Below are 24,582 nucleotides of genomic sequence, written 5' to 3'. Positions count from 1 at the left end.
TGAGAGGTCTAAGATCCAACATCACTGTTGAATTAAATAATTCTTAATCGATTAGCATATCTGTTCATAACTTAGTTAACAATTCACACACACACAAATTTTTTAAAGGAAAAATGGCATACCTAATAGTATATAAATTCCGAATATTCTTCTCCCCACCTTTTCCTTCCTTAACAGCTTGCATTTGTAATAATTTCATAATGGCTTTTATCAAGCCATGTGTATTCCTGTAAAGAAATATAACAACATGTTAAATGCTATAGATATAAAGTGAATATCTAATCAGGTACTTAAATCAACCATTTTTAAATAATTGAACACTTGCCACCCACACTGAACAGTAACCACCCACATGCACCCACCTCATTCTACAGGGCAGCCAAGAGGCCCAAAGGTAGACAGCTCTCATCCAACATATTTAAAAGAGAAGTCAGCCAAAGAATCAAACCACCAACCTATCACCTCTCTACACACGCTTGGTGGGTATCAATCAGGAAAAGCTAAACATTAGCCCACATAATTGCAGGCAGTGACATCAGTTACCCCATACTGAATAATTAAGTCTTTCACTTATAAATATTAGTAGACCATGAATAATAACCAGACATATGAAATGGATTAGCCACTCAAAAAAGTGGGCCAGGGGGCCATTCAGAGCAAAAAACCCCAATAAAATAAAGTTAAGGGGAGTGGGGAATAAAACCTTAAATTTTTTCTTTATTCTCTGGAAGAGGTAGGAGGATAATATATCAAAAATAAAGGAAAGAAGGAAGGAAGGAAGGAAGGAAGGAAGGAAGGAAGGAAAGCCCTGCTCTTTTTCTTTCATTATTAATTTTTTTTAATTGTGACATGGAATTTTTTTTCCTGCTTTACTGAGGTAAAATTGACAAATATAATTGTAGTATATTTAAAGTATACAATGTGACATATGCATACATTAACTTAATTATGGCAACCATTTTATAATTAACACATCCATCAACTCCTACTTTATTTCACCTTTTTTTTCTCTTGGTGAGAATGCTAAAGATCTACTCACAGGAATTTCAAGTATACAATACAGTATTGTTAACTCTAGTCACCATGCTGTATATTAGATCATCAGAACTTGCTCACCTTCCAACTGGAAGTTTGGATGTATCTTCTGACCCACCTCTCTCCATTTCTCCCACCCAGCTGCTGGCAACCACCATTCTACCTTGTTTCTATGAGTTTGGTTTGTTGTTTTTTTCTTTGTCTTATAAATAGAAAAATAGTCTTTTATTTGTCTTTCTCTGTCTGGGTTATTTCACTTAGCATAATGCCCTCCAGGTTCATCTATGTTGGCACAAACTAGCCTGCCCTTTTTAAGTAAGGTTCTCCCTGGGAATGAAAAAGAAATCTTAGAAATAAAAAAATATTGCTTGTTAAGTGGGGGAAAAAAGTAATTATGTTTTAAATCATGGTTATTAATATTTATGGAGCGTCCACTGTAAGCTAAGTACTCCTCTAAGTGCTTAACGTGTATTGTCATTTACTATCCAAGATATAGTAAGTTACAAATCACTGTTTATTTTTAGGCTAGGACAAGACTTGGACTTAATTCATTGGTATCATTTGGGGCAATTATGTGAGGTGTTATTTTCGTGTACTCTTCTACAACATTTAAAGTTTTCCAGATGGGCGCCTGGGTGGCTCAGTTGGTTAAGCGACTGCCTTCGGCTCAGGTCATGATCCTGGAGTCCCGGGATCGAGTCCCGCATCGGGCTCCCTGCTCATCAGGGAGTCTGCTTCTCCCTCTGACCCTCCCCCCTCTCATGTGCTCTCTCTCTCTCATTCTCGCTCTCTCAAATAAATAAATAAAATCTTTAAAAAAATAAATAAATAAATAAAGTTTTCCAGATGACATAAGGTTTGCCCACACTGTCCACTACAGTAGCCAACACCCACACAAGACCACTGAGCACATGTAATGCGGCTAATCCAAACTGAGATGTGCTAGAAGTGTAAAATACACACTGGATTTTAAAGACTGAGGACACAATAAAGAACATAAAATATTATGTGTAATTTTTTATATTGACTGTATATGGAAATATGATTTTTGATACAGGGGGCATATAATATATATAATTTAAATTAACATCACCTGTTTAACTTTTTAATGTGGCTGTGAGAAAATTTTGAATTATATATGTGGCTCACATTTGTGACTCACCTTTCCTTATCTAATAATTTACTTTTCATATGATGAGAGTTTTAGAGAGGACAGATAACAGACCTATGGTTTTTTATTGAAGTATAATTAACATACCGTGTTATATTAGTTTCAGGTGTACCATATGATGATTCAACAGTTCTGTACACTTCTCTGTGCTCATCAAGATAAATGTGCTCTGAATCCCCTTTATCTACGTCACCCATCACCCCCACCTCCTTTCCTCTGGCAACCATCAGTTTGTTCTCTGTATTTAAGAGTCTGTTTTTTTGTTTATCTCTATTTTTCTTTGTTCCTTTGTTTTGTTTCTTAAATTCCACATACGCGTGAAATCCTATGGTATTTGTCCTTCTCTGACTTATTTCACTTACATTATATAGCCTCTAGGTCCATCCGTGGTGTTCCAAATGGCAAAATTTCAGTCATTTTTATGGATGAGTAATAGTCCATTGTATGGATATACCACACCTTCTTTACCTATTCATCTATCGATGGACAGTTGAGTTGCGTCCATATCATGGCTATTGTAAATAATGCTGCAATAAACATAGGGATGCATAAAAAAAAACAGGAGTGCATAGATCTTTTCTAATTAGTGTTTTCATGTTCTTTGAGTAAATACCCAGTAATGGAATTACTGGTCATATGGTAATTGTTTTTAATTGTTTGAGAAACCTCCATCCGGACTTATGATTTTTAACCAATTTGGATCACCTACCACTTTATAAAAGCAGTAGAATCCCAGAGAAAAACACATACATCATATCTGCATTTCATTCACAGAACTACTGAGGCTAATAAATGAACTCCAGTTTTTTTTTTAAGTTTATTTACTTTTAGTAATCTCTACACCCAAAGTGGGGTTTGAACTCACTACCCCAACATCAAGAGCTGCATGCTCTGCCATCTTAGCCAGCCAGGTGCCCCTGAACTCCAGTTTTCTAACCTTTAAATTCGGTCTTGTTTGGCCTTATTTGTGGATCCAGATCTTACTGTGTGAATAAGTAAGTGTACTCTATTTTGAGTGTGTAGCATGAATAGATTTTAAGTTTTGAAAAATGATGGCATCAATCAAATCCATTCAAATAGCAGCTGAATTCAATTGAATACTTATTTAGATTAAATATTTCAAGTGGGCTGAGAGTGATGGTTTCAGTTTGTTTTTTTTTAAGATTTTATTTATTTATTTGACAGAGACAGCGAGAGAGGGAACACAAGCAGGGGGAGTGGGAGAGGGAGAAGCAGGTTTCCCGCTGAGCAGGGAGCCCGACGTGGGGCTCAATCTCAGGACCCTGGGATCATGACCTGAGCCGAAGGCAAATGCCTAAAGACTGAACCACGAAGGTGGTTTCAGATTTTTATTTAAACCACTGCTTTAATTCTAATTAGCTAGGGAATGTTAGGTAAGGCACTTAACACATAGAAGCCACAACATCCTCATCTATATAATCTAGAATCATGATAAGCCCACCTCTTCTGTTGTTATAAAGAATAAATAAGAGTATGTCAGTAAAACACCTGGTTATTTTTTCAATAAACTGTGATAATCTAATGCATGTAACTGTACCATAAAGACTGTAATGTTTTTCCCTCTTTACAGATGAGGCTATGCAAACACAAGCTTAAATGTGAGTTCATAAATACTCAAAACTGGAAGGTGTCTAAAACTACCTACATAATGGAGTACTGGGTGTTATACACAAACAATGAATCATACACAAACTACATCAAAAACTAATGATGTGATGTATGGTGATTAACATAATAAAAAAAATTTAAAAACTACCTACAAACCCAAACCTACCCTAACTCCTAGCATTTTCCATCTCTCCTCACAAAACCCTTTTTCTTGTTTTTAAGCCATTGTTACTCTGTATCTGAGATCGGCTCTTAAAAAAACTAAATTTCTATTGAATTCTGTATGATTGCAGAAAGAGGATACAGTAACAGTTTGATTAGGGGCCCCTGGGTGGCTCAGTCAGTTAAACGTCTGCCTTCAGCTCAGGTCACAGTCCCAGGGTCCTGGGATCGAGCCTCTCATTGGGCTCCCTGTTCAGTAGGGAGCCTGCTTCTCCCTCTGCCCGCCGCTCGCCCTGCTTGTACCCTCTCACACTTCTCTCTCTTAAATAAATAAAATCTTTAAAAAAATTTTTTAAATAAATAAATACTAGTTTGATTAGTACTGAAAATCAAAATGGTGAAATAGAAGAAAATATAACCACTAGAGGAGCAAAAATCAAAGACAAAATAGGAAAATTTTTCATCGAATCTATGTCTTCAAATTAAAAAGGCTACCAAGTGCTAGGCAAGATTTGTGAAAAAATTGCTGACATTTCTCAAATCCAAAGATAAAAGGAAAATCCTATGACCTCTCAGATTTTACAAAATAAAATTTATAAAATAAAGACCATTTAAAAAATAGTAATAATAAATAAAGACCATGAGACTGACATCATTTCTAATTTGGCATCAGAATTCCCATCTGCAACACTGAATGAAGAAATATATATGGAAATATAATGGAAATGGAAAGGTTTATATAACTTAATAAGTCTAACCCCCTCCAAAAACTAAGAGTAATATATGAAGACAAAAGACTTTCAGACATAATACTATGAAATTCTTCTTAAATAAGTGCTCCAGTTAAAAGATAAATACATGATAACAGATTATATGTTAATAATAAAAAAGATAATACATGATAACTGCACAATTTTGTAAATATATCCCAAACCACTGAGTTATATACTTTCAAAGGATGATTTTCTACTATGAGAATTTTACCTCACTGAGGCTGTTATTTTAAAAAAGAAAGAAAAAGATAAAGCATAAGAACTGACAAAATAGAAAGAGATGGACTACAAAGAACTAGTCAGAATGAATACCAGAAGAATTTATCATCAAGTCTTTAACATTTTTCAAATGTGACTACAAAGTTTAAAGCAAATGTTCAGAGAGGATTTGGAGGGCAGAAGGGGAAAGTGTGAAAAAGAACAAGAGAAAAAGACAACCTATAACTAAAATTCCAGATAGTTTTAGCAAAGTTAGTGGGGAGGGTTTTCAGAGGAGAAAAAACATTAAGACAAGAGACCATCTGAGATGAAATACTTAAAACTATACGATAAAGCATTAACATCCAAAAAACAAGAAAAGCAACAAAATAAGGCTAATCATATAAAGGCAAGATGAGCAAGGAATACAGATATGCAAATCACAGAAAAACAGGGTTCAAAATATCCAGTGTTGAGGAGGGAATGGGGAAACAAGCACATTCAGGTTGAGCACACACCAGTTCAGTCTTTTTTTTTTTTTTTTTTTTAAGTAATCTCTATACCCAACATGGGGCTTGAACTCACAACCCTGAAATCAAGAGTCTCATGTTCTCCCACCTGAGCCAACCAGGTGCCTCCACTTGTTTGGTCTTTATGGAGAGTAAATTGGCAATATCCATAAATGTTTAAGTCCATAAAAAAATTCTAAATGCATATACCCTTTCTCCCATAAATTCCACTTCTAAGAACCCATCATATAGAAATACCCTTACATAGCCAAAAGAAGATCTTACACTGCATTTGTTACCTTAAAAAATGGAAGAAGAAAAACACGTTTGTCATGTTTAAATGCACTCAGAAATGTTTAAAATATGATACATTCAGGCACGTGGGTGTCTCAGTTAAGCATCCAACTCTTGGTTTCAGCTCAGGTCATGATCTCAGAGTTGAGAGATTGAGCCCCGCCTTGGGCTCCTCGCTCTGCAGGGAGTCTGCTTGTCCCCCCTCCCCTTCTGCCCCCTGACTTGTATGCATGCGCACGCCCTCCCTTGCCCTTTACAAATAAGTAAAATATTTAAAATAAATAAAATATGATACATTCATAATAACGAATACTCTGCAACCGTTAACAAAGATGCAAATGGATGTATGGAAAGATATCCAATACCTATTGAGTGAAAAATGCAATTTTTAGAACAATATACATAGGAATGGATTACCCAATTTTAAAATACTTGGAGTGTATGTACTTATAAATACTTTATAGGTCTAGAAATGGGGCTCCAACTTCATTGGAATTAGCTGGTCCATGATTCCACCCATGTGTCTAGTCCTGACTGCAGATCATCACCCTAGCTCCTTCTATACTCCAGAGGGAACCAAGTTAAGATTTGAAGGCACTTCTGAAACAGGCTAGGAGCCATGAGTCTTCTACTTTCCAGTTTTCACCAGGACCCAAAAAGAAACTGAATTTTTAAAAAAGAAGAAAAGAGAGAGAAGATGACAAAAAGGAAAAGTTTTACCACTTAACTATTTTCATTACCTGCAAGTGCCATTGTTTGAGTTTTCAAAAAAGTATGCACTTTTATTTTTTTATTAGTAAAAAAGGGGGGGAAGAGATTATAATCTCATGGTGAAGGACTCGCTGGTCACAAATAGAAGAGTAAATCTGATCTCCTAGATGAATAATATGAGCAGAAATTTAAGTAAACAATGAAACAACCACGATATCTTTTATTTAGAACCTATCATTAGTCACAGTTTGGCACAGACACAAAAACATGTTAATATGAAAAAGTAGACTTCTGAGGAACATTCTCAGGAATTGGAATTAGCCCTCAGATGAGCAGGTTCTCTGTGTACATACCTACACAGAAGAGTAACGAATCGAAGTGCAGGCTTTAGTTAGGACAGAAAAGATCTGGTTACATATTATGACTAACTTATCCACAGTATAACCTGTTACTAGATATTCCCACGTCAGTGTCGGAACTGTGCCTCAAATTCAACATGTCTAAAACCTAACTCTTGCTCTTCTTGCTTTTCTTTCGATGTTCCCTACCTACCAGGTGGCAAGTCAGAAATCAAGGAGTCACCTTTGACATATTCCTTTCAGTCATCCTCGTATTAAATCCACCTCAAATGCTTCACCCCTTCTTTTTCTTTTCTTTTTTTTTTTTTTAATTTATTTATGTGAGACAGAGGGAGAGAGCACGGGGTGGAAGAGCAGAGGGAAAGAGTCCTCCTAAGCAGACTCCACACTGAGCGCGGAGCCCAACATGGGGGTTCGATCTAATGACCCTGAGATCACGACCTAAGCTGAAACCAAGAGTCGGATGCTTCACTGACTGCACCACCCAGGTGGCCCAACTTCACCCCTTCTATATCTCAAAAATCCATCTATTTCCCTCCATCTCTGATGCAAGCAGGTATCTTCCTTCACCTGATCTACAGCAATAGCCACCTAAACTCATCTCCCTATATCCATTCTATCTGCCTACCCAAAACCCAACACTTATTTTTTTTTTAAGATTTTATTTCCTTGACAGAGAGAGAGCGAGAAAGCGCAAGCAGGGGAAGTGGCAGAGGGAGAGTGGCTCCCCACCGAGAAGGGAGCCCAACGCAGAGCTCGATCCTGGGAGTCTCGGATCAGGACCTGGGCCAAAGGCAGCAGACCCTTGACCTACTGAGCCACCCAGGCGCCCTCCAACACTTTTAGTATTATGTGCATACTGCAGCCAGGGTGGCCCTTTTGAAACCCCTGATACCCACTAGATAAATACTTCAGTAGATTCCCTCAGCACTCAGGATAAAGATGCAAATCCTCAAGATTAGCCATTGTGAACTGCATTATCTGGCCCCTACCTACCTTCCCAGCTTCATCTCAAACCACTCTCCCTCTGCTTTTGACATTTTTTTTTTTGTAAAGATGTTATTCATTTGAGAGAAAGAGAGACAGTGCACGCAGGAGCTGGGAAAGGGGCAGAGGAACAAGCAGACTCCGCGCTGAGTTTGGGGCTCAACCCCAGGTACATGCAGGGCTCAATCCCAGGATCCTGAGATCATGACCTAAGCCGAAGGCAGATGCTTAATCAACTGAGCCGCCTAGATGTCCCAGCTTTTGACATTCTTTTAGGCCTTCCTACGAGCCATCTTCCCTCCTACCACAGGGACTTGGCACATGCTATTTCCTGTAATGAGAAAGCCTAGCCACTCCTATTTGCCTAGGTAAGTTCTATTCATTCCTCAGTCTCATCCTAGGTGTTACTTCACCAGGATGATACTAAAGGGACTCCTGGCACGGTGTACTTTGTCTGAATGTAGTTTAATACCTAACTGTGCAACTATGTGATCGCGGCAGTCCCTGCCTCTAAACCAAAGGCATCATGAGTACAGTGACTATTTCTGCTTTCCTCCCCATGATATCACAGCACCAAGCACAGGTATATAGGAGATAGTAAAAAAGAGTGGGTCTGGAACAAACTCAAAAACAGTGAAAAGATACTCAAGTCTCAAAAAAGGGTTTTACAAAAAGAGGGAAGAAGACTGAAATACATCAATTAAGTCTAAATCCATGAACACATTATAATTCTTTACAAAATAAAATCGAATTGGTCAACACTGAAGGATGCTATGAAAAAGCTGACTGTTTTGAAGCTGACCAAATTTACTGGAGAAAGAATCCACTATATACCCTGGCTTTCCTATACAAGCTGTACTGGTGGGTAACCAAATACTAGATACGGGGGGTTCTCTTTATTGCAGTATTTCAGGAAGCAAGCGAAGAAAAAAATGACAGAATTTCAACCATGTTGAAGGTCCTAACGAACTAATGGATCTAACCATTCAGCATCAACAGCTAACATTTCCAAAAAAGAAAACAATCGGTTGGGCGTCTGCCTTCAGCTCGGGTCATGGTGCCAGGGTCCCGGGATCGAGCCCCACATCAGGCTCCCTGCTCAGCGGGAAGCCTGCCTCTTCCTCTGCCTGCTCTGCCTGCCCCTTCCCCTGTTTGTGCGCGTGGTCTCTCTCTCTGACAAATAAATAAATAAAATCTTAAAAAAAAAAAAATCAGATATTATTTCCCTCCTGACCAGGGAACACATTACCATCTATGAGAAGTCTTCCCTCCCCTAAAACTCTTCCCAATAAGAACAAACACTGAACATAAATCTCATCAAATTTCTAAAGCAAACTTTCATTTTACAGGAAATATAGAGAAATAAGTTAAAGTACACCATGGAGGTGCATTCAGCAGAGTCCAAGAAAGAGAGAGACAGAGACAGAGATGAGTAGATGTGAGGGGGCAATCCCATCAATTAAAAAAGATGTAAAAGACATAACAACAAATTCTTGGATGGTCATTCAGAAACAAATCATAAAAAAAAAGAACATGGGACAAATGGAAATCTGAACACTGACCATACATTTAAAAAATTATACACACACACACATATATATCCAGGTATAATAATGACATTACTATTGTTTTTTAAAAGGAGGTATACAGTTAAATATCTAAAGAAGAAATTATACAGTGTCTGGGATTTGCTTCCTACCATGGACAGGGGTGGGCTATGGAAGGAGCAAGATGGTTTAGTGGCTGTAGGGATGCATGACAGGAACATGAGGGTTCATAACACTATTCTACCTACTTTTGAAATTCTCTATAAAAAGTTTTCTTTTTAACACCAACTGTGCCCAAAATTTTCTTGGTAATTTTTTTGTGTCACACTATAAGCTAGTTTCCTTCCCTCAGTCCCCCTGGCAACCAAGGCAGTGGTGGTTTCTACGATTGCTGCTGTTTGGAGAGATAATACATAGTTTCAAAAGAACATTCCAGAGGACGATGACAACGGAAAACATGGCGGCGTCTCACCAACACAGGAACACAGTTATGTTACTACCTTTGACAGTGACTCTCTATCCACTCAATGTCTCCTCCCTCTAGTCCTCTCTGAGCAACACCGGTCTAACACCAGTCACTTAAGCACAATTACAGTTCAAAGCTACAGCTGAGCTGAGGGGCTGAAAGATACCTATTTCCCAAGACATGGCTTTCCCTCCAAGTTCAATCCCAGTGAAGAAGAGACTCCTTGGAATCAGTGTTCCAGGCTCCTGTGTGGTTACTGCGTAGGGAACCTAGCACACATATGCTCATACAGTGCAGACACAGCCTCTAGAGGGTTAAAATGTGTCTCCCAGAAGGATATATCTAAGTCCTATCCCCTGGTACCCATGAAGGTGACTTTATTTGGAAATAGGGTCTCTGCAGATATAATTAAGGATCTCGAGATCAAAACATCCAGGGTGGGCCTTAGATTCAATGACTGGTGTGCTTCTGAGAGAAAGGGGAAGGAGAGCAGAGACAGACACACAGACAAGGAGGGCCTGAAAAGACAGCGTTACTCAGCCACAAGCTGAGGAACGCCAAAGGTTGCAACAGCCACCAGAAGCTAAGAGAGAGAAATGGAACGCGTGCTCCCAGCCTCCAGAAGGAACCAATCCTGTGGCCTTCTTGGTTTGGGACTTCTAGCCTCCAGAATTGTGAAATAATAAATTTCTGTTATTTTAAGCCACCAAGTTGTGGTCAATTTTGTTGCAACAGCCTTAGGAAACGAACACATAGCCCCTGGCAGACCTGACTGGTCCAGAGTGAACATCTCACACACACGGGTCCTTGGAAATCTGTAATTGTGGCCAACCTCAGTTGGGCTGTCTCTTATACAAAAGAGCTATTAACCCAGGAGCAGGTGGTGCCCTGGAGATTAGAGGCAGAAAGACTCAGTCTGCGGCAAGAGAGGGGAAACACACAGTCTGTATCCAATTCATTTCTGAGGCCCGGCTGCATCCCTGTTCTTGGGTCCTAGGGGACACCCATTTACCAAAAAAATAAAAAGCACCCTTTTGTGCTCAAATTAGTTCAAGTGGGTTTCTGTAACTTGTAGCCCAAAGAGTCCTAAAACACTCAGTAACCTGCTGCCAAAAGTCCTTCAGTGAAGATCAGCTGGAACAAGTTCTTCCTTGGGAAGGTGCCAGAAAAAGCTAAATTGATTCAAGAACCCTCTCAGTGAGAGCAATAGAAACTTCAGGCCCTGGGGTGCCTGGGTGGCTCAGTCGTTAAGCGTCTGCCTTCAGCTCATGTCATGATCCCAGGGTCCTAAGATCGAGCCCCGCATCAGGCTCCCTGCTCAGCGGGAAGGCTGCTTCTCCCTCTCCCTCTCCCCCTGCTTGTGTTCCCTCTCTCACTGTGTCTCTATCAAATAAATAAATAAATCTTTAAAAAAAAAAGAAACTTCAGGCCTGCCCTACCAGAAGAATGGCAAGAGGCAATGCAAAAAGGAACCTCAATTTTCACTGGGCCTAAGAGCCGAGACCCAGATCTTATCATAAGAGGGAGTGTGGGTCAGGAATGACGTTGAGTATTCCAAAGAAATAAATAAATAAGACAGAAAAGAAAACATTTTTGGTCAAGCTGTACAAACTACAGTAATTAAAACCACCCACAAAGATGGCTTTTCTTTATAATATAGCAATATATACATAGTAAATATAGCACAGTTACTATCATGCGTATGAATAGCATGCATCAGGTTTCCTTTGTTTGGGGCTGATTTGATTACAACATGAAACACTGCTCATGTACGCTCAGTCTCTTTTTGGAAAGACCTCAAATAATGCTTGATTCTTTGCTTTTGAAATATTCCAAATATGAGGTACAAGGAAGTAGCCATACTAATTTCTGGACCAGGGATGAGAATTACAAATTCTCATTGTATGACACAAATTATCTCCGAAGGGGGCATCCCTGGGTATGATGGAGACAATGGTACAAATGTGGCCCAGTCTCTTTTTTCACCAATTGGTCAGCTTTAAGCACAGTAAGTCACCAGCAAATAAGAGAACGTTAAACACTAGATTAACGATCAAATCATTTTCTAAATTTGTTATAAAATTATATGAGAAAAGAGAGAGAGAGAGACAAAGAAGACCAGGAAGAAAGGAAGGAAATCAAAAACAGTTCTGGGGAACCCAGGCTTGAATAAATGACAAAAAATAACACTTTAAAAAAATCTAAGAAATAGAATGCTATTGACTTTTTGCTTGGGAAGTTCTGCATACTCATTTGTCTTCTCAGTCCCAGAAAATAGCCTGATCTCTTCTGAAGCCTTTTCCCACTACAAAAGTAACATGTGTTTCAGTAGTTGCTTTTCCTAAATCACCTAGAAACATCTTAGCACAAACACATGGCTCCTACAATGGAAGATTTTGAGACAAACAAAGCCTTCAACCAGATCAAGGAACATGAAAAGAAATAGGGCAGAATGTCCTAGACGAAAAAAGTGCCTGGAATCACTTTTCTGGTTACGAGCTGCAAGCTGAGAGAGGTTCTGGGATTTTAGGGAAAGAAAAAGGATTGGAGACAAGAAAAGGAGAACATCTGGAAACAAGCTAAACAGCTTGTTTAGAAGACAAGATGGGGAAACAGACATGGTCTAATGATTCTGTCACTCTCAGGTAATAGTGAAATAAGCAATGGTACCCATGTAGATATAAATCTGAAACCATCTCAAATTCAAGAAAAATACTGACGCCCCAACTAGATGAAAGCATGCTATGACTAGACCCCCTTCAATCTTGGGGAAACCTCATGAAGGCATCCTTCCTTGATGCTTCTTCTCCTGCCAAATAAAATAAAAATGGAGAACCTAAATAGTACAGAAAAGCTTCAATAATACATAGTACAGAAAAGCTTCAATAATACAAGATATGAATATAGTGTCTCCTCAGTTGCTAGCTATTGCCTACAAGAGAACGGAACAATTAAGTTTCCCAAGGAACAGAGTCATCAATAAAAAAGAAGAGCCTGAAACACAGAATTTTTCTCATTAAATTACCCTAGACATTAACTCCCAATAGTTCTTAGAATCATTTTTAAACAACTTGGACCTTCCATCAATCCACGATCAAAGACTCCCTGAATCCCTCAGCTTTAGTCAGGACCACCATGGGCATTTTTAATAGTCTATGCAAGATTTCATTAAAAAGCAGGCTTTGCAAGGCACCTGGGTGGCTCAGTCAGCTAAGCGTCTGAATCTTGGATTGGGCTCAGGTCATGATCTCAGGGTCCTGGGATCAAGTCCCACCCGCATCAGGATCTGCGCTCAGTGTGGAATCGGCTTAGGATTCTCTCTCTCCCTCTCTCTCTCAAATAAATAATAAAAATCTTTAAAAAATAAAAATAAATAAAAATAAAAAGTAGGCTGGCCTTTAGGAATCTCGGAAAACAGACTTTAATCTCTCACACCTTAAGACACTTTATTTTTCCCAAACACATAAATTGCGGGTCTCTCCCCTATTTAAAAAGCACAAAAGGCACAGAAATCAAGGGCTAGCCTAGTTTATCTAGCGCATAACCATCCTCCCAAACACATTTTTAAAAGAAGGGGTTGGGGAAGCAGTGGAACGGAAATTACAGGCTGTCATGACATCTCAATATCGAACACTGACTACCTGGTTCCACAGGAGAGTACAGTTTTTACGCACAATCCCGTTACTAAGCAACGGCAACAATGGCTGCCTGAGCTTTCTAGAAGCTAGTGCGGGAAAAGGGGGGGGCGAATCTAAGAACAGAAAAATGGAAAAACTTGCATTGGGAATCGTTATCTCAGGATAAATTCAATGTAAAAACAAAAATAAACAAAATCTAAAACAATCTAAACTTAAAACAAGCAGTTCCTGAAGAGACAAGAAAAGTGCATGCTACCATGTATCATTCACTTTAATTTCAGTTTGTTTAATTTCAAAATTCACATTTAACTGGTGATAATGATTTCCTTACTGTGTTTCCTTTGTGGTCCCCCTTCTTTCCTTCACCCTCCCTAGGGAATAATTTTTTTTTCAAATTTCCTTACTGATTAAAAGAACATTTTAGACCTCTTAAATCCATTTCTTTGTTTACAGAAGCTATAAAAACTAGTTTACAATTGTTTCATGTTGCCTCAGCTTTGAACCGAGAACACTCTTAGACATCAAACTATGCCTTTGAAGGAACAGTCTCTCAAACAGAGCCAGACACTTTCCCAGCCACTCCCTGAAGTTTAGACAACCAGAGCTTTGCAAATGTCAAGTCTTTTGCAAAGTTAGACTATACAGTGTAGCAGGCTCTAGACCAATGTTTCTCAAATTGCAGGTTGAATGGCCAGGGGTGGGGGGAGGGCTCCCATACATGTTCCAAGAGAATTTTCTAGACTAGATTGACAAAGGGTCAAGAAGCAGGTTATAAGGCTAGGGGAGATGACCTCACAGACTTTTCCTGCCATCTGTCCTTGTGCCTTTCAACATTTCCTGCAATGCTGAGAAAGCTCCAGAAGTTACATTCTCTAAATCTCTCTTCTACAGAAGGCTGCTTCTCCCTATGGCTCACTCCCTCCCTCTCTCAATCTCTTTCTCAGTTCCTGAAGGATGCTTCGCTAGCAGGTAGGCAAAATAAAAAGATTACCCTTTAGAATTACTGTTCTACGTCAAAGCTGAGCAATTACTATGTGGCTCTGTTCCCAGGGTGCCTCTAGATTCTGGTAAATCTCTCTTTGAAGAAGAGAAATCCAAAGACAAGTAGAAATTTAAATGCTGGAAATTGAAGATCCAAAATGTCTCAGACAAGAAGCACAGGGAAATGACAAAGTCATTCCTCCTTTTATATCCCAAAGATAAAGATGGGGGGGGGGATGCATGTTTGTTTGATTTTTATTTCTAGTTTTATACTCTTGTGGTCAGAAAAGATGCAAGATAGGATTTCAATCTTTTTTAATTTATTGAAATTTGTTTTGTGGCCTAACATGTAATCTATTCAGGACAATGTTCCACGTGCACTTGAAAAGAAATGTGTAGTCCACTATTTTTGGATGGAATGTTCTGGATATATCCTGTTAGGTTCATCTGGTCCAATGTGTCATTCAAAACCACTGTTTCCTTGTTGACTTTCTGTCTGGATGATCTGTCCATTGATGTAAGTGGGGTGTTACAGTCTTCTATTACTGTTTTCTTCCTCTATGTCTATCAACAGTTGTTTTATGTATTTAGTGCTCCCATGTTGGGGGCATAAATATTTAGAATTGTTATATCCTCCTGTTAGATTATTCCTTTATCATTATATAGTGTTCTTCTCTGTTTCTTGTTACAGTCTTTGTTTTAAAGGCTATTTTGTGCAATATAGGTACTGGTGCCCCAGTATTCTTTCTGCTTCCATCTGATGGTAAAAAGATGGTTTTCTGTGTCAGAAAATTCCCTGAACAGCATTTGAAGGAGAAGGCTGTTTGGGTCTCCTGTTTTTAATTAAATTTAATTTAATTTCTTAAATTTGATTCTCATTTTTTTTAAAGACAGAAACAATGCAAAGTATAGTCTTTGTAATCATTGCAAACCACAAAGCTCTGCTACTTGAAATAAAACAAATGAAAAAATTCTTCACACATAATTATTATCTCTACTGGCAACAATAAAGAAAATGTAGCACTTACATAACACATTTCATCATTGAATTGATTCAAAAATTAAACTGGTTAGCTTCAAGGTCTACCCTGTCTCCATCTCCCTGTGGCTTATAAGTTAATCAAGAACATTCTCAGATAAGAAACTTAAAAAAAAATTTTCCCCCAGGAGCTTCCAATCGTTAAAATTCCTATATAGATTTACTATAAAATACAATGCTTTCTTCTATGACTTGACCATGTTTCTGATGACCCTTGAAAACTAATGGTCATCTATATGTATCAGATTACTCATTGAAGCACTGACCATAATTGCAAAAAAAGACAAAAAATGAAAACAATAGGGAATTGGTAAATTATGGCACATTCATACAATGGAATATTATATGGCTCGAAAAAATTAGAAAGCACTTTATTTTTGTGAAAGAACAATCTCCAGTCTCCAACATATATTTTTTCAGTAAAGAATGAAAAATAAATACTGTGTGCAGTAGGCTATTAGTTTTGTTTTTTTCTTAAGAAAAAATATATAAACACATAAATTGTCAGTTATATGTACATACAACATCTTTAAAAAAGAAAATAAGACCTGGTAAGAGTTTTGCCTCTGAGGAGAAAAAGTGAATTATAGGAGTAAACAGACACCTTGCCTCATATACCCTTTAGGATTTTTTCCATGTGATTGTGTTGCTTATTCAAAAAATACATTTTTTTTTAAATTTTTTAGGTGGCGGGCAGAGAGAGAGAAAGAATCTTAAGCTGGGCACAGAGCCTGACACAGGGCTCAATCTCACAAAACTGAGATCATGACCTGAGCTAAAATCAATAGTCAGACACTGAACTGACTGAGCCACCTAGGTACCCCCCAAAAATACATTTTTAAATTTTAAAAAAATCTAAGGTCACTAACAAATTATAACATACACAGATGACATGCTGATTCACTATCATCAAATCTTATGCTTTTCAGTTTACAATAGTAATGACAGACTTATACTGAGGGATGAAGGACATCCCACACAGCATAATTTTCTAACATAACCTTCTGGAATTAAAGGTATAATCTGGGGCACCTGGCTGACTCAGCTGGTAGAACATGCAACTCTTGATCTCAGGGCTGTAAGTTCGAGCCCCATGTTGGGTGTAGAAATTACTTAAAAATAGAATCTTAAAAAAAAAAAGGTATAATCTAACCTGCTCTAATTATTCCTTACATAGACAGAGACATTACCCTGGCTCCTTAGCTGCTGATACTTACTTTTGAATATAAATAGTACAAGTGCACAACGCAAGTAGGTTTTATATTTATGAATTTTAAAGCATTTGAAAAGATTTAGGGGGAAACAAATACCATTACCTGCATCTGAAAAAAAGGCATAAGGCAAAGTCTACATGGCCTGCTTAAGATCAACCAGTAAGTTAGGGACGCCTGGGTGGCTCAGTGGGTTAGGCATCTGCCTTCGGCTCAGGTCATGAACCCAGGGTCCTGGGATTGAGCCCCACATCAGGCTCTCTGCTCAGCGGGGAGCCTGCTTCTCCCTCTCCCTCTGCCGGCCACTCTACCTTCTTGTGCTCTCTGTGTCAAATAAATAAATAAAATCTTAAAAAAAAAAAAAAAAAAATGGTGCCTCAGAAAGCCCTGAAGTCTTACATACAGCAAATGACCACAAATTCCAAGACTATAGAGTCCAAATCAGCACATATGAAATACAAACTGCGTGACATCTTAAGGGAAAGAAAAACAACTGGCAAGTAGAGTTGACCTTTAATGGCAAATTAGTGACTTTTTTTTTTCTAAAAATGTGTTTTACTGATCAAACATGAAAGAAAGAATACCTGGTCGCTGGAATCAGGTTGAGTATCCCATTGAGCACATAGCCAAACTCTGCGTGATCCTGAGCAACAAGGGCCACTAGACCCTCACAGCAGGCTGTTCGAACCACCACATTATCACTGCAACACTTCTCCCACAGCAAGTTCAAAGCCGGAGTCTGAAATCAAACCAGTGATTAAAAGACACGTCCGATGAGCAGCAAAGGCATGTACACCCCCAGCCATCCTTCAACCCGTAATTTGTTCACAGTGGGTTAGTTTTCCAACACAAAGATGACGCTGTTGTTCCACCATTTGTAGAATAAACTAAAGTCGGTTTTCCAGGACAGATAATGGATGTGTTCTGATAAAAGCCACTCTTGCCCATCTGGTGTCCCGGCTGCAGAATAAGGCTGGCTGCAGACAGGGGTATGACTTGAGTTTGAGCAAACCAAGGAAACTGACAGGGGATCAAAACTAAGACTCGGCTCTCAGCGCTCCAACCGAGCCCTTTAACCAGACGCCATCAATATCCGCACAGCAGTTACTCCAGGCTGAACTCCAAATCATGCCTGTGGTTTAAGCCCTAAATGCAATAACATTTTCAGAACGTGTTTCTGCTCTCCTACCAGTAATCTCTACTACCTACATGCACCCCACCACCCCCCACAATGCCCCTGCCCCAATTTACTAAAGTCTAATGGGGGCCCAGAGGAAAGACAGTTCGGGAGAGGAACAGCAAACTGCTATTTCTGTGGCTTCCAACAAAAGCCTAGAAAACTGTTGTGGTCAAGAAAGAAACTGACTCAGGATGGGTGGGTGGCTCAGTTGGTTAAGCATCTGCCTTCGACTCAGGTCATGAACTCAGGGTCCTGGGATCGAGCCCCGCGTCGGGCTCCCTGCTCAGTGGGGAGCCTGCTTCTCCCTCTGCCCCTCCCCCTGCTCATGCTCCCTCTCTCTCTCTTTCTCTCAAGTAAATAAATAAAATCTTTTAAAAAAGAAAGAAAGAAACTGACTTTTTGCCCCCTCCGACCATTAATCTGTCATCTTTGATAGAAAAGCACCAGAAGGGCACATAAATAAATGTAAGATCTTTATTTTGAAAAATCCTATAAATGCAGAGCTTCGAGCTTTCATAACTTCCTCAAGCATCCATGACCCACCCCACCAGAGGTTCACGACTAATGATAAACCCATATTTGAATGTATTGTGAGTTAAGTCCATTTAGATTTACATGCGGTTTGGGTTTTGTTTTGTTTTATTAAAGAACACATCATGAAGCTATTTTTCCCTCTTCCTGACATAAGCTACTAGAAAAATATATAATTTGAGAAAAAAAAATAAGATCCTCAGCTCCCACAGAATAACTAAAAGAGGGGCACCTGGGTGGCTCAGTCAGTTAAGCGTCTGCCTTCAGCTCAGGTTATGACCCCAGGGTCCTGGGATCGAGCCCTGCATGGGGCTCCCTGCTCTACGGAAAGTCTGCTTCTCCCTCTCCCACTCCCCCTGCTTGTGTTCCCTCTCTCACTGTGTCTCTCTCTGTCAAATAAATAAAATCTAAAAAAAAAAAGAAAGAATAACTAACAGAATGAAAATCAACATATTGTGCCCACTTTTCCCACTGTAGCTGGCTCTGAGAGCCTTTTCAATCTTAGGATCCCACTATAACAGAACAATACAGTTAACAGTCACTGCAGGAAAGAAATATTTATATTCCAGTTCTTTTATTCAGAAGGAAATTTTATTCACCTGTATGGCCAATATCAAAGGGTTCCAAATGTCAGTACTCCATTATAAACCAGAAAAACGAAATAAATGAATAAAAAACCCTTGCCTCAGGTATTATTGTGCCCTTGTGGAAGTAAGCATTCCTTTATTAACAGAAGAGAAAACAGTTATAGGGATTTGACAATTCAATAAATCCCGGCTGTTTAAGTAAAACCAGTAGATCACCTCAGAGTACATAATGTGATTATAGGCAGGATTAAGATCAGGGCTCTCAGAAAACCTAATTTATACAACTACATACAAATACCAGATAAATGCCAATTAGTGAAATTTGCCTCTACACTAATTTCAATATGGCAGCAGATGCTGGAGAGAGATATAACTTGGAGTAACTAACCAAAAGCAATGTGAGGCAGTAAAAAAAAAAAGCAATGTGAGAGAAAGGAAAACAATTATTTCTGCTGTGAAAAAAAAAAATCTTATTTCCATCATCTACATTCTCCACAGAGTTTACCTGAGAGCACCCACTTAAATGGAGTTTCCAACCAGGTCAAAACCTACAACACTGGTTGACCAAAACCCAAGTGGTCTACATCTCAGGAAGCTGAGCACAGTTTCAATCTTAGCATTCACCTGCCCTATGCATGGATGTATGGACATCTTCCTTCAGCTCCAAGTACCAAAGCATGACCTGTCCAACATAGAACTCATGTCTGGGGCACCCTAAAGTAGGAAAAATCTCTTACATCCAAACAGAGCCGCTATGTTCACTTTCTCCATTAAACAGAAAGATTCCCTCAGAGGTAATCCTACCAACCTTCTCTAAGGTATGTCTATCGTCATTCCACCCATGCTATTTTTCACTAAAAGTCACAAGAATACTCCCCTTTACCATCCCCTCCATATCTCATTCCCGGAGTCTGTTGTAACCAATTTTAAAATTGTAAAGAATTTGGAATAAGGGGGACGCCTGGGTGGCTCAGTCGGTTAAGCGTCTGCCTTCAGCTCAGCTCATGATCCCAGGGTCCTGGGATCGAATCCCACATCAGGCTCCCTGCTCAGCGGGGATCCTGCTTCTCCCTCTGCCTATTTCTCCCTCTGCTGCTCCCCCTGCTTGTGCTCGTGCTCTCTCTCTCCCTCTCTCTGACAAATAAAATCTTTAAAAAAAAAAAAAAAAAAAGGAATTTTGAAGAACTTGGCAAACCAAAAAACAAACAAACAAAACCAGTTCAAAATCATTTCTACAGTGACCTGAAACAGAAGGAGTGCCTACATGCAGCTGGGAGCAGTATCTGAATAGAACTCAAGTGCAAAGTTGAATACAGACCTGGTTTGTGGATTGATGGATCTTTTCTGAAAAACCATTTTCCTTCAGGACTGCCGCAATAAGATGACCCACAGCCTTAAAAAAAAAAACAAAAAAAACAAACAAACAATAAATACGTGGTGTCAGAAGTTCTCTCCAATTAGTGCATTTGAAGGTAACTCCTGTCAATACTAGTTGATATGAAAAAAAAAAAATACGAGGTGATAGGAATATGAGTGTGCCAGCCAGTCAAGTCATAATAAAATTCCGACTCATCTGAGAGTGTGCTCTGTGGAAGGCACTGAATTAGGCACTCTATGTACATAACTTCTTAGCTTCCTAACAGCTCTCAAGGTAAGCATTTTTATTCCAATAAGCAAACTACAGTTCAGAGATATTAAGAAAATTGCCAGATTTTCAGTTCAAAATGCTGTCACTTAGTATTAGAAGATAATGTAAGATTGCTTCATCCATTAAACCGTAAGACAAATGAGAAACACCACAGCTTTTAAAATCATTTTTACATCTAAATGAAATCCATCATGCTTCATCATGTCCTTAATGAAGATGGAGAAAACTCATCCTCACCTTTATGACCACGGCCCATACAGATCTGAACCAACAGGTTTCCCCCTACCACAACCATTTTCTCTCGTTTAGGCTCTATGATTTAATTTCTTTATTATTTTCTCATAGGTTTTAGCCCTTGCATAAGCTTTTAGTCTCATAAATCTCTAAAACGTTCCCATATCCTGCTTTGGTCAAAAAGCCCAAAGTTAAATCTAAGACTCTATTTATAAAGGAGGTGTTGATAACATAAATACATATATATCGTTCTCTCCTACCACCTCAACTCCATTCTCCTGGTTCTTCACCACTCCCCAGCACAGAGCTGTAGGCTAGCAACAATGATAGCCGTCCTGTGCATGGGCTGGAAAAAACTCTCTAACTGCAGCAAGTGTTGATCCTGCACTTGGACCAACGTATGATACATCTGTGAATCCTGTCAGTCTTGTAGTCTCCAGAAAAGGTCACACAAAAACACAGCACCCCCTCCTTTGTTTCTTTTTGTATTTCACACATTGGAAATGATTTAAGACCTTAATGCTTGATGATCTCAGTTTTGTAATATAAATCACACATTTACATGAATATTAAGTTTCGATCAATTAACTGTCTCTTACCTCCTAGTTTAAGGGACAGTAACAAGAATTGAAGATCAGTGAACACTTTTGGTGCCTGTTTACAAAATATACCATATTTCATTGAATGCTACTGGCCATCAACTGCAAGATGCACCATTATTTTATTTCTACCTCTAAGGAAGAAAGGCTGCCAATTTATCTGTGTTACATAATGCGCCTTATAATTTCAAATTTTGATTTTATATTAGTGAAAGAGTTCCTTTAGAAAATCCTGGCCAAATTCACGTGCAGGCAATACCAGCTGTGTAAAAACTGCTGTCACGAGTTACTAGATGCGACCCAATTTCAAAGATGCTAAAATGTGAAAAAATGTGTGTGAATCAATGAAATATGGTGCTAACACTGATCAATGGTTACAAAAGAACAATAAGAAGTATTCACAGAGAACAAGGCACAGTTGCAAGAACCAAATAAAACCAGTATGAAACATAACAGGGACAAAAAAAAAACAAAACTCCCGTTCATATTTAGAAAAAAAGACTAAAAGAAGATCAGCTTACTGACAAACATCCCCCCACCAGGTCCAACTTCTCCAGTTTGCCTTTCTATGTATCCTTCTAACAAATCAGAGAATAGAGGCTAAATTGATTTTAAAGTACAAAATCCAAGGATAAATGACCCTATATTGCTACTTAAGTTTTCCACAATAGAATAGTTGAAAGAGACATCCTCCATGAAACAATACATGTACACTTCTCACTTAACAGTAAAACACATAGGCATTTCTCAGTTATCTACGCTAATGAAGGGACTCCAGGCACAGAAAAATAGAAAATGTGGACGGTATCCTCCAAGCCTTCATCTTCCTCTTCATGGTAAGGACCTGTGCTGCACAGGATAGGACTCCAACCCAGTCAGGTAGAAGGGAATCTTGCATAAGGAGTGTTCTACTCCTCATGGAAGGGTTCCCCACTACCCAGCTAAGTCAATTCCCACAGCAGGCATCTCCGGAGAAAACTGTTGAAAGCATCCAAGACGCGGTACGTCGTTCGGTCTTCAGGCTGGCTTCTGCTGGTCCCCTGGCTTCAGTCTCACAAGAAAAGACAGTAAGCTATTACGGTACCTTGACTAACCAGAATGCTTCTAGTTAGGGGAAGGCTAACGAGAAAACCACCTTTGTTTGAACCCTAATAACTGAAAAGCTCTCTAAAATAAATTATCACCAACCCCTGCCTGTGTTAGTATAGACATCAAAAAAGAAATTTTTTTTTAAGATTTTATTTATTTATTTGACAGAGAGAGAAACAGTGAGAGAGGGAACGCAAGCAGGGGGAGTGGGAGAGGGAGAAGCAGGCTTCCCGCGGAGCAGGGAGCCCGATGTGAGGCTCGATCCCAGGACTCTGGGATCACGACCTGAGCTGAAGGCAGACGCTTAACGACTGAGCCACCCAGGCGCCCCTAGACATCAAATTTTTTAATCCAGGACATTTTACTTACTGAATGTTAGGTGTTATGGTCAAAATCTCTTATTCCTAATAGCTATACAGGGGTAAAATATATCATTTTAAATGTCAATTCTCATACTCCATAGATGTATAACCATTTACTTCTATTCCTAAAAATTCATTATAGACTTAAAAAAAAAAATACAGATCCAGGGTCCTCCTAGTTAATCAAGGTTTTATTATGTCTAAGAAGAAAAGTATGATGTAAATCGAAACTGAGATTGGGGGGCGCCTGGGTGGCTCAGTTGGTTAAGCATCTGCCTTCGGCTCAGGTCATGATCTCAGGGTCCTTGACTGAGCCCCACGTCGGGCTCTCTGCTCAGCAGGGAGCCTGCTTCTCCCTCTATGCTCTCCCTCTCCCTCTCTCTCTCTCTCGCTCTTAAATAAATAAAATCTTAAAAAAAAAAGCCAAGATTGGTCAATTTCAAATATTCACTTTCCTTTGTCACATATAAATTTCCAGGGTTTTTTTATTTAATTTTTTAAAAATAATCTCTACAAGATATGAGGGCACTTGGGTGGCTCATTCAGTTAAGCACCCAACTCTTGGTTCCCACTCAGGTCATGATCTCACGGTTATGGGACCAAGACCCACGTCGGGCTCTGTGCTCAGTGCAGAGTCTGCTTCAGGTTCTTTGTCCCTCTCCCTCTCACTCGCTCTCTCTCAAATAAATAAAATCTTAAAAAACTAATAAAATAAAGTAATATCTATACCCAGTGTGGGGCAGGAACTCACAACCCTAAGGCCAAGATTAGCATGCTCCACTGACAGAGCCAGCCAGGCACCCCTCAAATATAAATTTTCAAATTAACTTATATAAAAGTTAATAAAGCAATATATATGTAGAATCCTATATATAGAATAAAACATTTGATGTTGAAAATGTAAAGTTCTACTAATAATCCAAAGCGGTTCATTTGTTACCATGAAGCAAAAATAATTAAATAAAAATTACCTGTGACTGGATAAGAGAATTTGGAAATTCAAACCTTTTCCTGATATCATCTGACATTTTTGCTTCTCTTACATGTAAATATGCAGACTCTGTAATCAAAACAAAAGAGTATTCGTTAGTCCGGAAAAGGATTTCAAACCAATTATTCCTCAAATAACATAAAAGTAATTCATTCCAAAGACAACAATGGAAATAAAGCATAGGGCTCTGCAGCGTAATTGCTGGAATATGCTCATCAACCACTTCAGCCCACAAATGCCATGATTGATAAATAAACTAAAATGCTCAGCCACTCTTGGTTTTTCCCATTAGAGCAAATCCTGGAACAGATTAATTCACACTATCGAAACCCCCAAAAAATCCAAAAGCTCAAGCCTAAATAACAGGATTTTAAAAGTTCAACCACATGTTTGAAGTAGAAATTCTTTCAAAGATCAAAACTTCTAAGAGAGAAAGAATCAAATTTTCACAAAATCGTTTAAACTCTACCACAGTTTGGATACAAGCTTTCATTTAATCACTCATCTAACTGCTGGTGACAAGTGTAAAGCCTAGGTGAGCTTTTTTCAGGGGGTATAGAAATGACCTAGAAACTCACACATTGAAACAGATTGCTTGTCTGCTAAAAGAGCAAGCAATTAACACCAACTTTTAATATTTACATCACACCT

At 38.9% G+C, this 24,582-nt stretch overlaps 1 protein-coding gene across 5 annotated transcripts in view; it reads right to left on the bottom strand.

Moving 5' to 3' along the window:
• Window positions 1–24,582, bottom strand: part of FOCAD (focadhesin) — a 307,583-nt gene that overhangs the window by 257,630 nt on the left and 25,371 nt on the right. For 4 of the 5 annotated variants that reach the window (XM_025887857.2, XM_073880859.1, XM_073880861.1 and 1 more), the window contains exons 2-5: window positions 23,912–24,000; window positions 20,327–20,401; window positions 17,295–17,449; window positions 123–227 (exon numbers count right to left, since the gene is read on the bottom strand). In XM_025887857.2, the coding sequence (XP_025743642.1) occupies window positions 123–227; window positions 17,295–17,449; window positions 20,327–20,401; window positions 23,912–23,968 (392 nt within the window). In that variant the 5' untranslated portion in view covers window positions 23,969–24,000. The remainder of the gene's footprint in view (window positions 1–122; window positions 228–17,294; window positions 17,450–20,326; window positions 20,402–23,911; window positions 24,001–24,582) is intronic. The other variant, XM_073880862.1, reaches the window with a different exon arrangement.

The sequence above is a fragment of the Callorhinus ursinus genome, unplaced genomic scaffold (assembly GCF_003265705.2).
Source record: "Callorhinus ursinus isolate GAN/ISIS: 27379988/994484 unplaced genomic scaffold, GSC_fseal_2.0 scaffold39, whole genome shotgun sequence".
Taxonomy (NCBI): Eukaryota; Metazoa; Chordata; class Mammalia; order Carnivora; family Otariidae; genus Callorhinus; species Callorhinus ursinus.
Note: the sequence above shows the minus strand (reverse complement) of the source record. Positions and strands in the feature narration are given on the sequence as shown.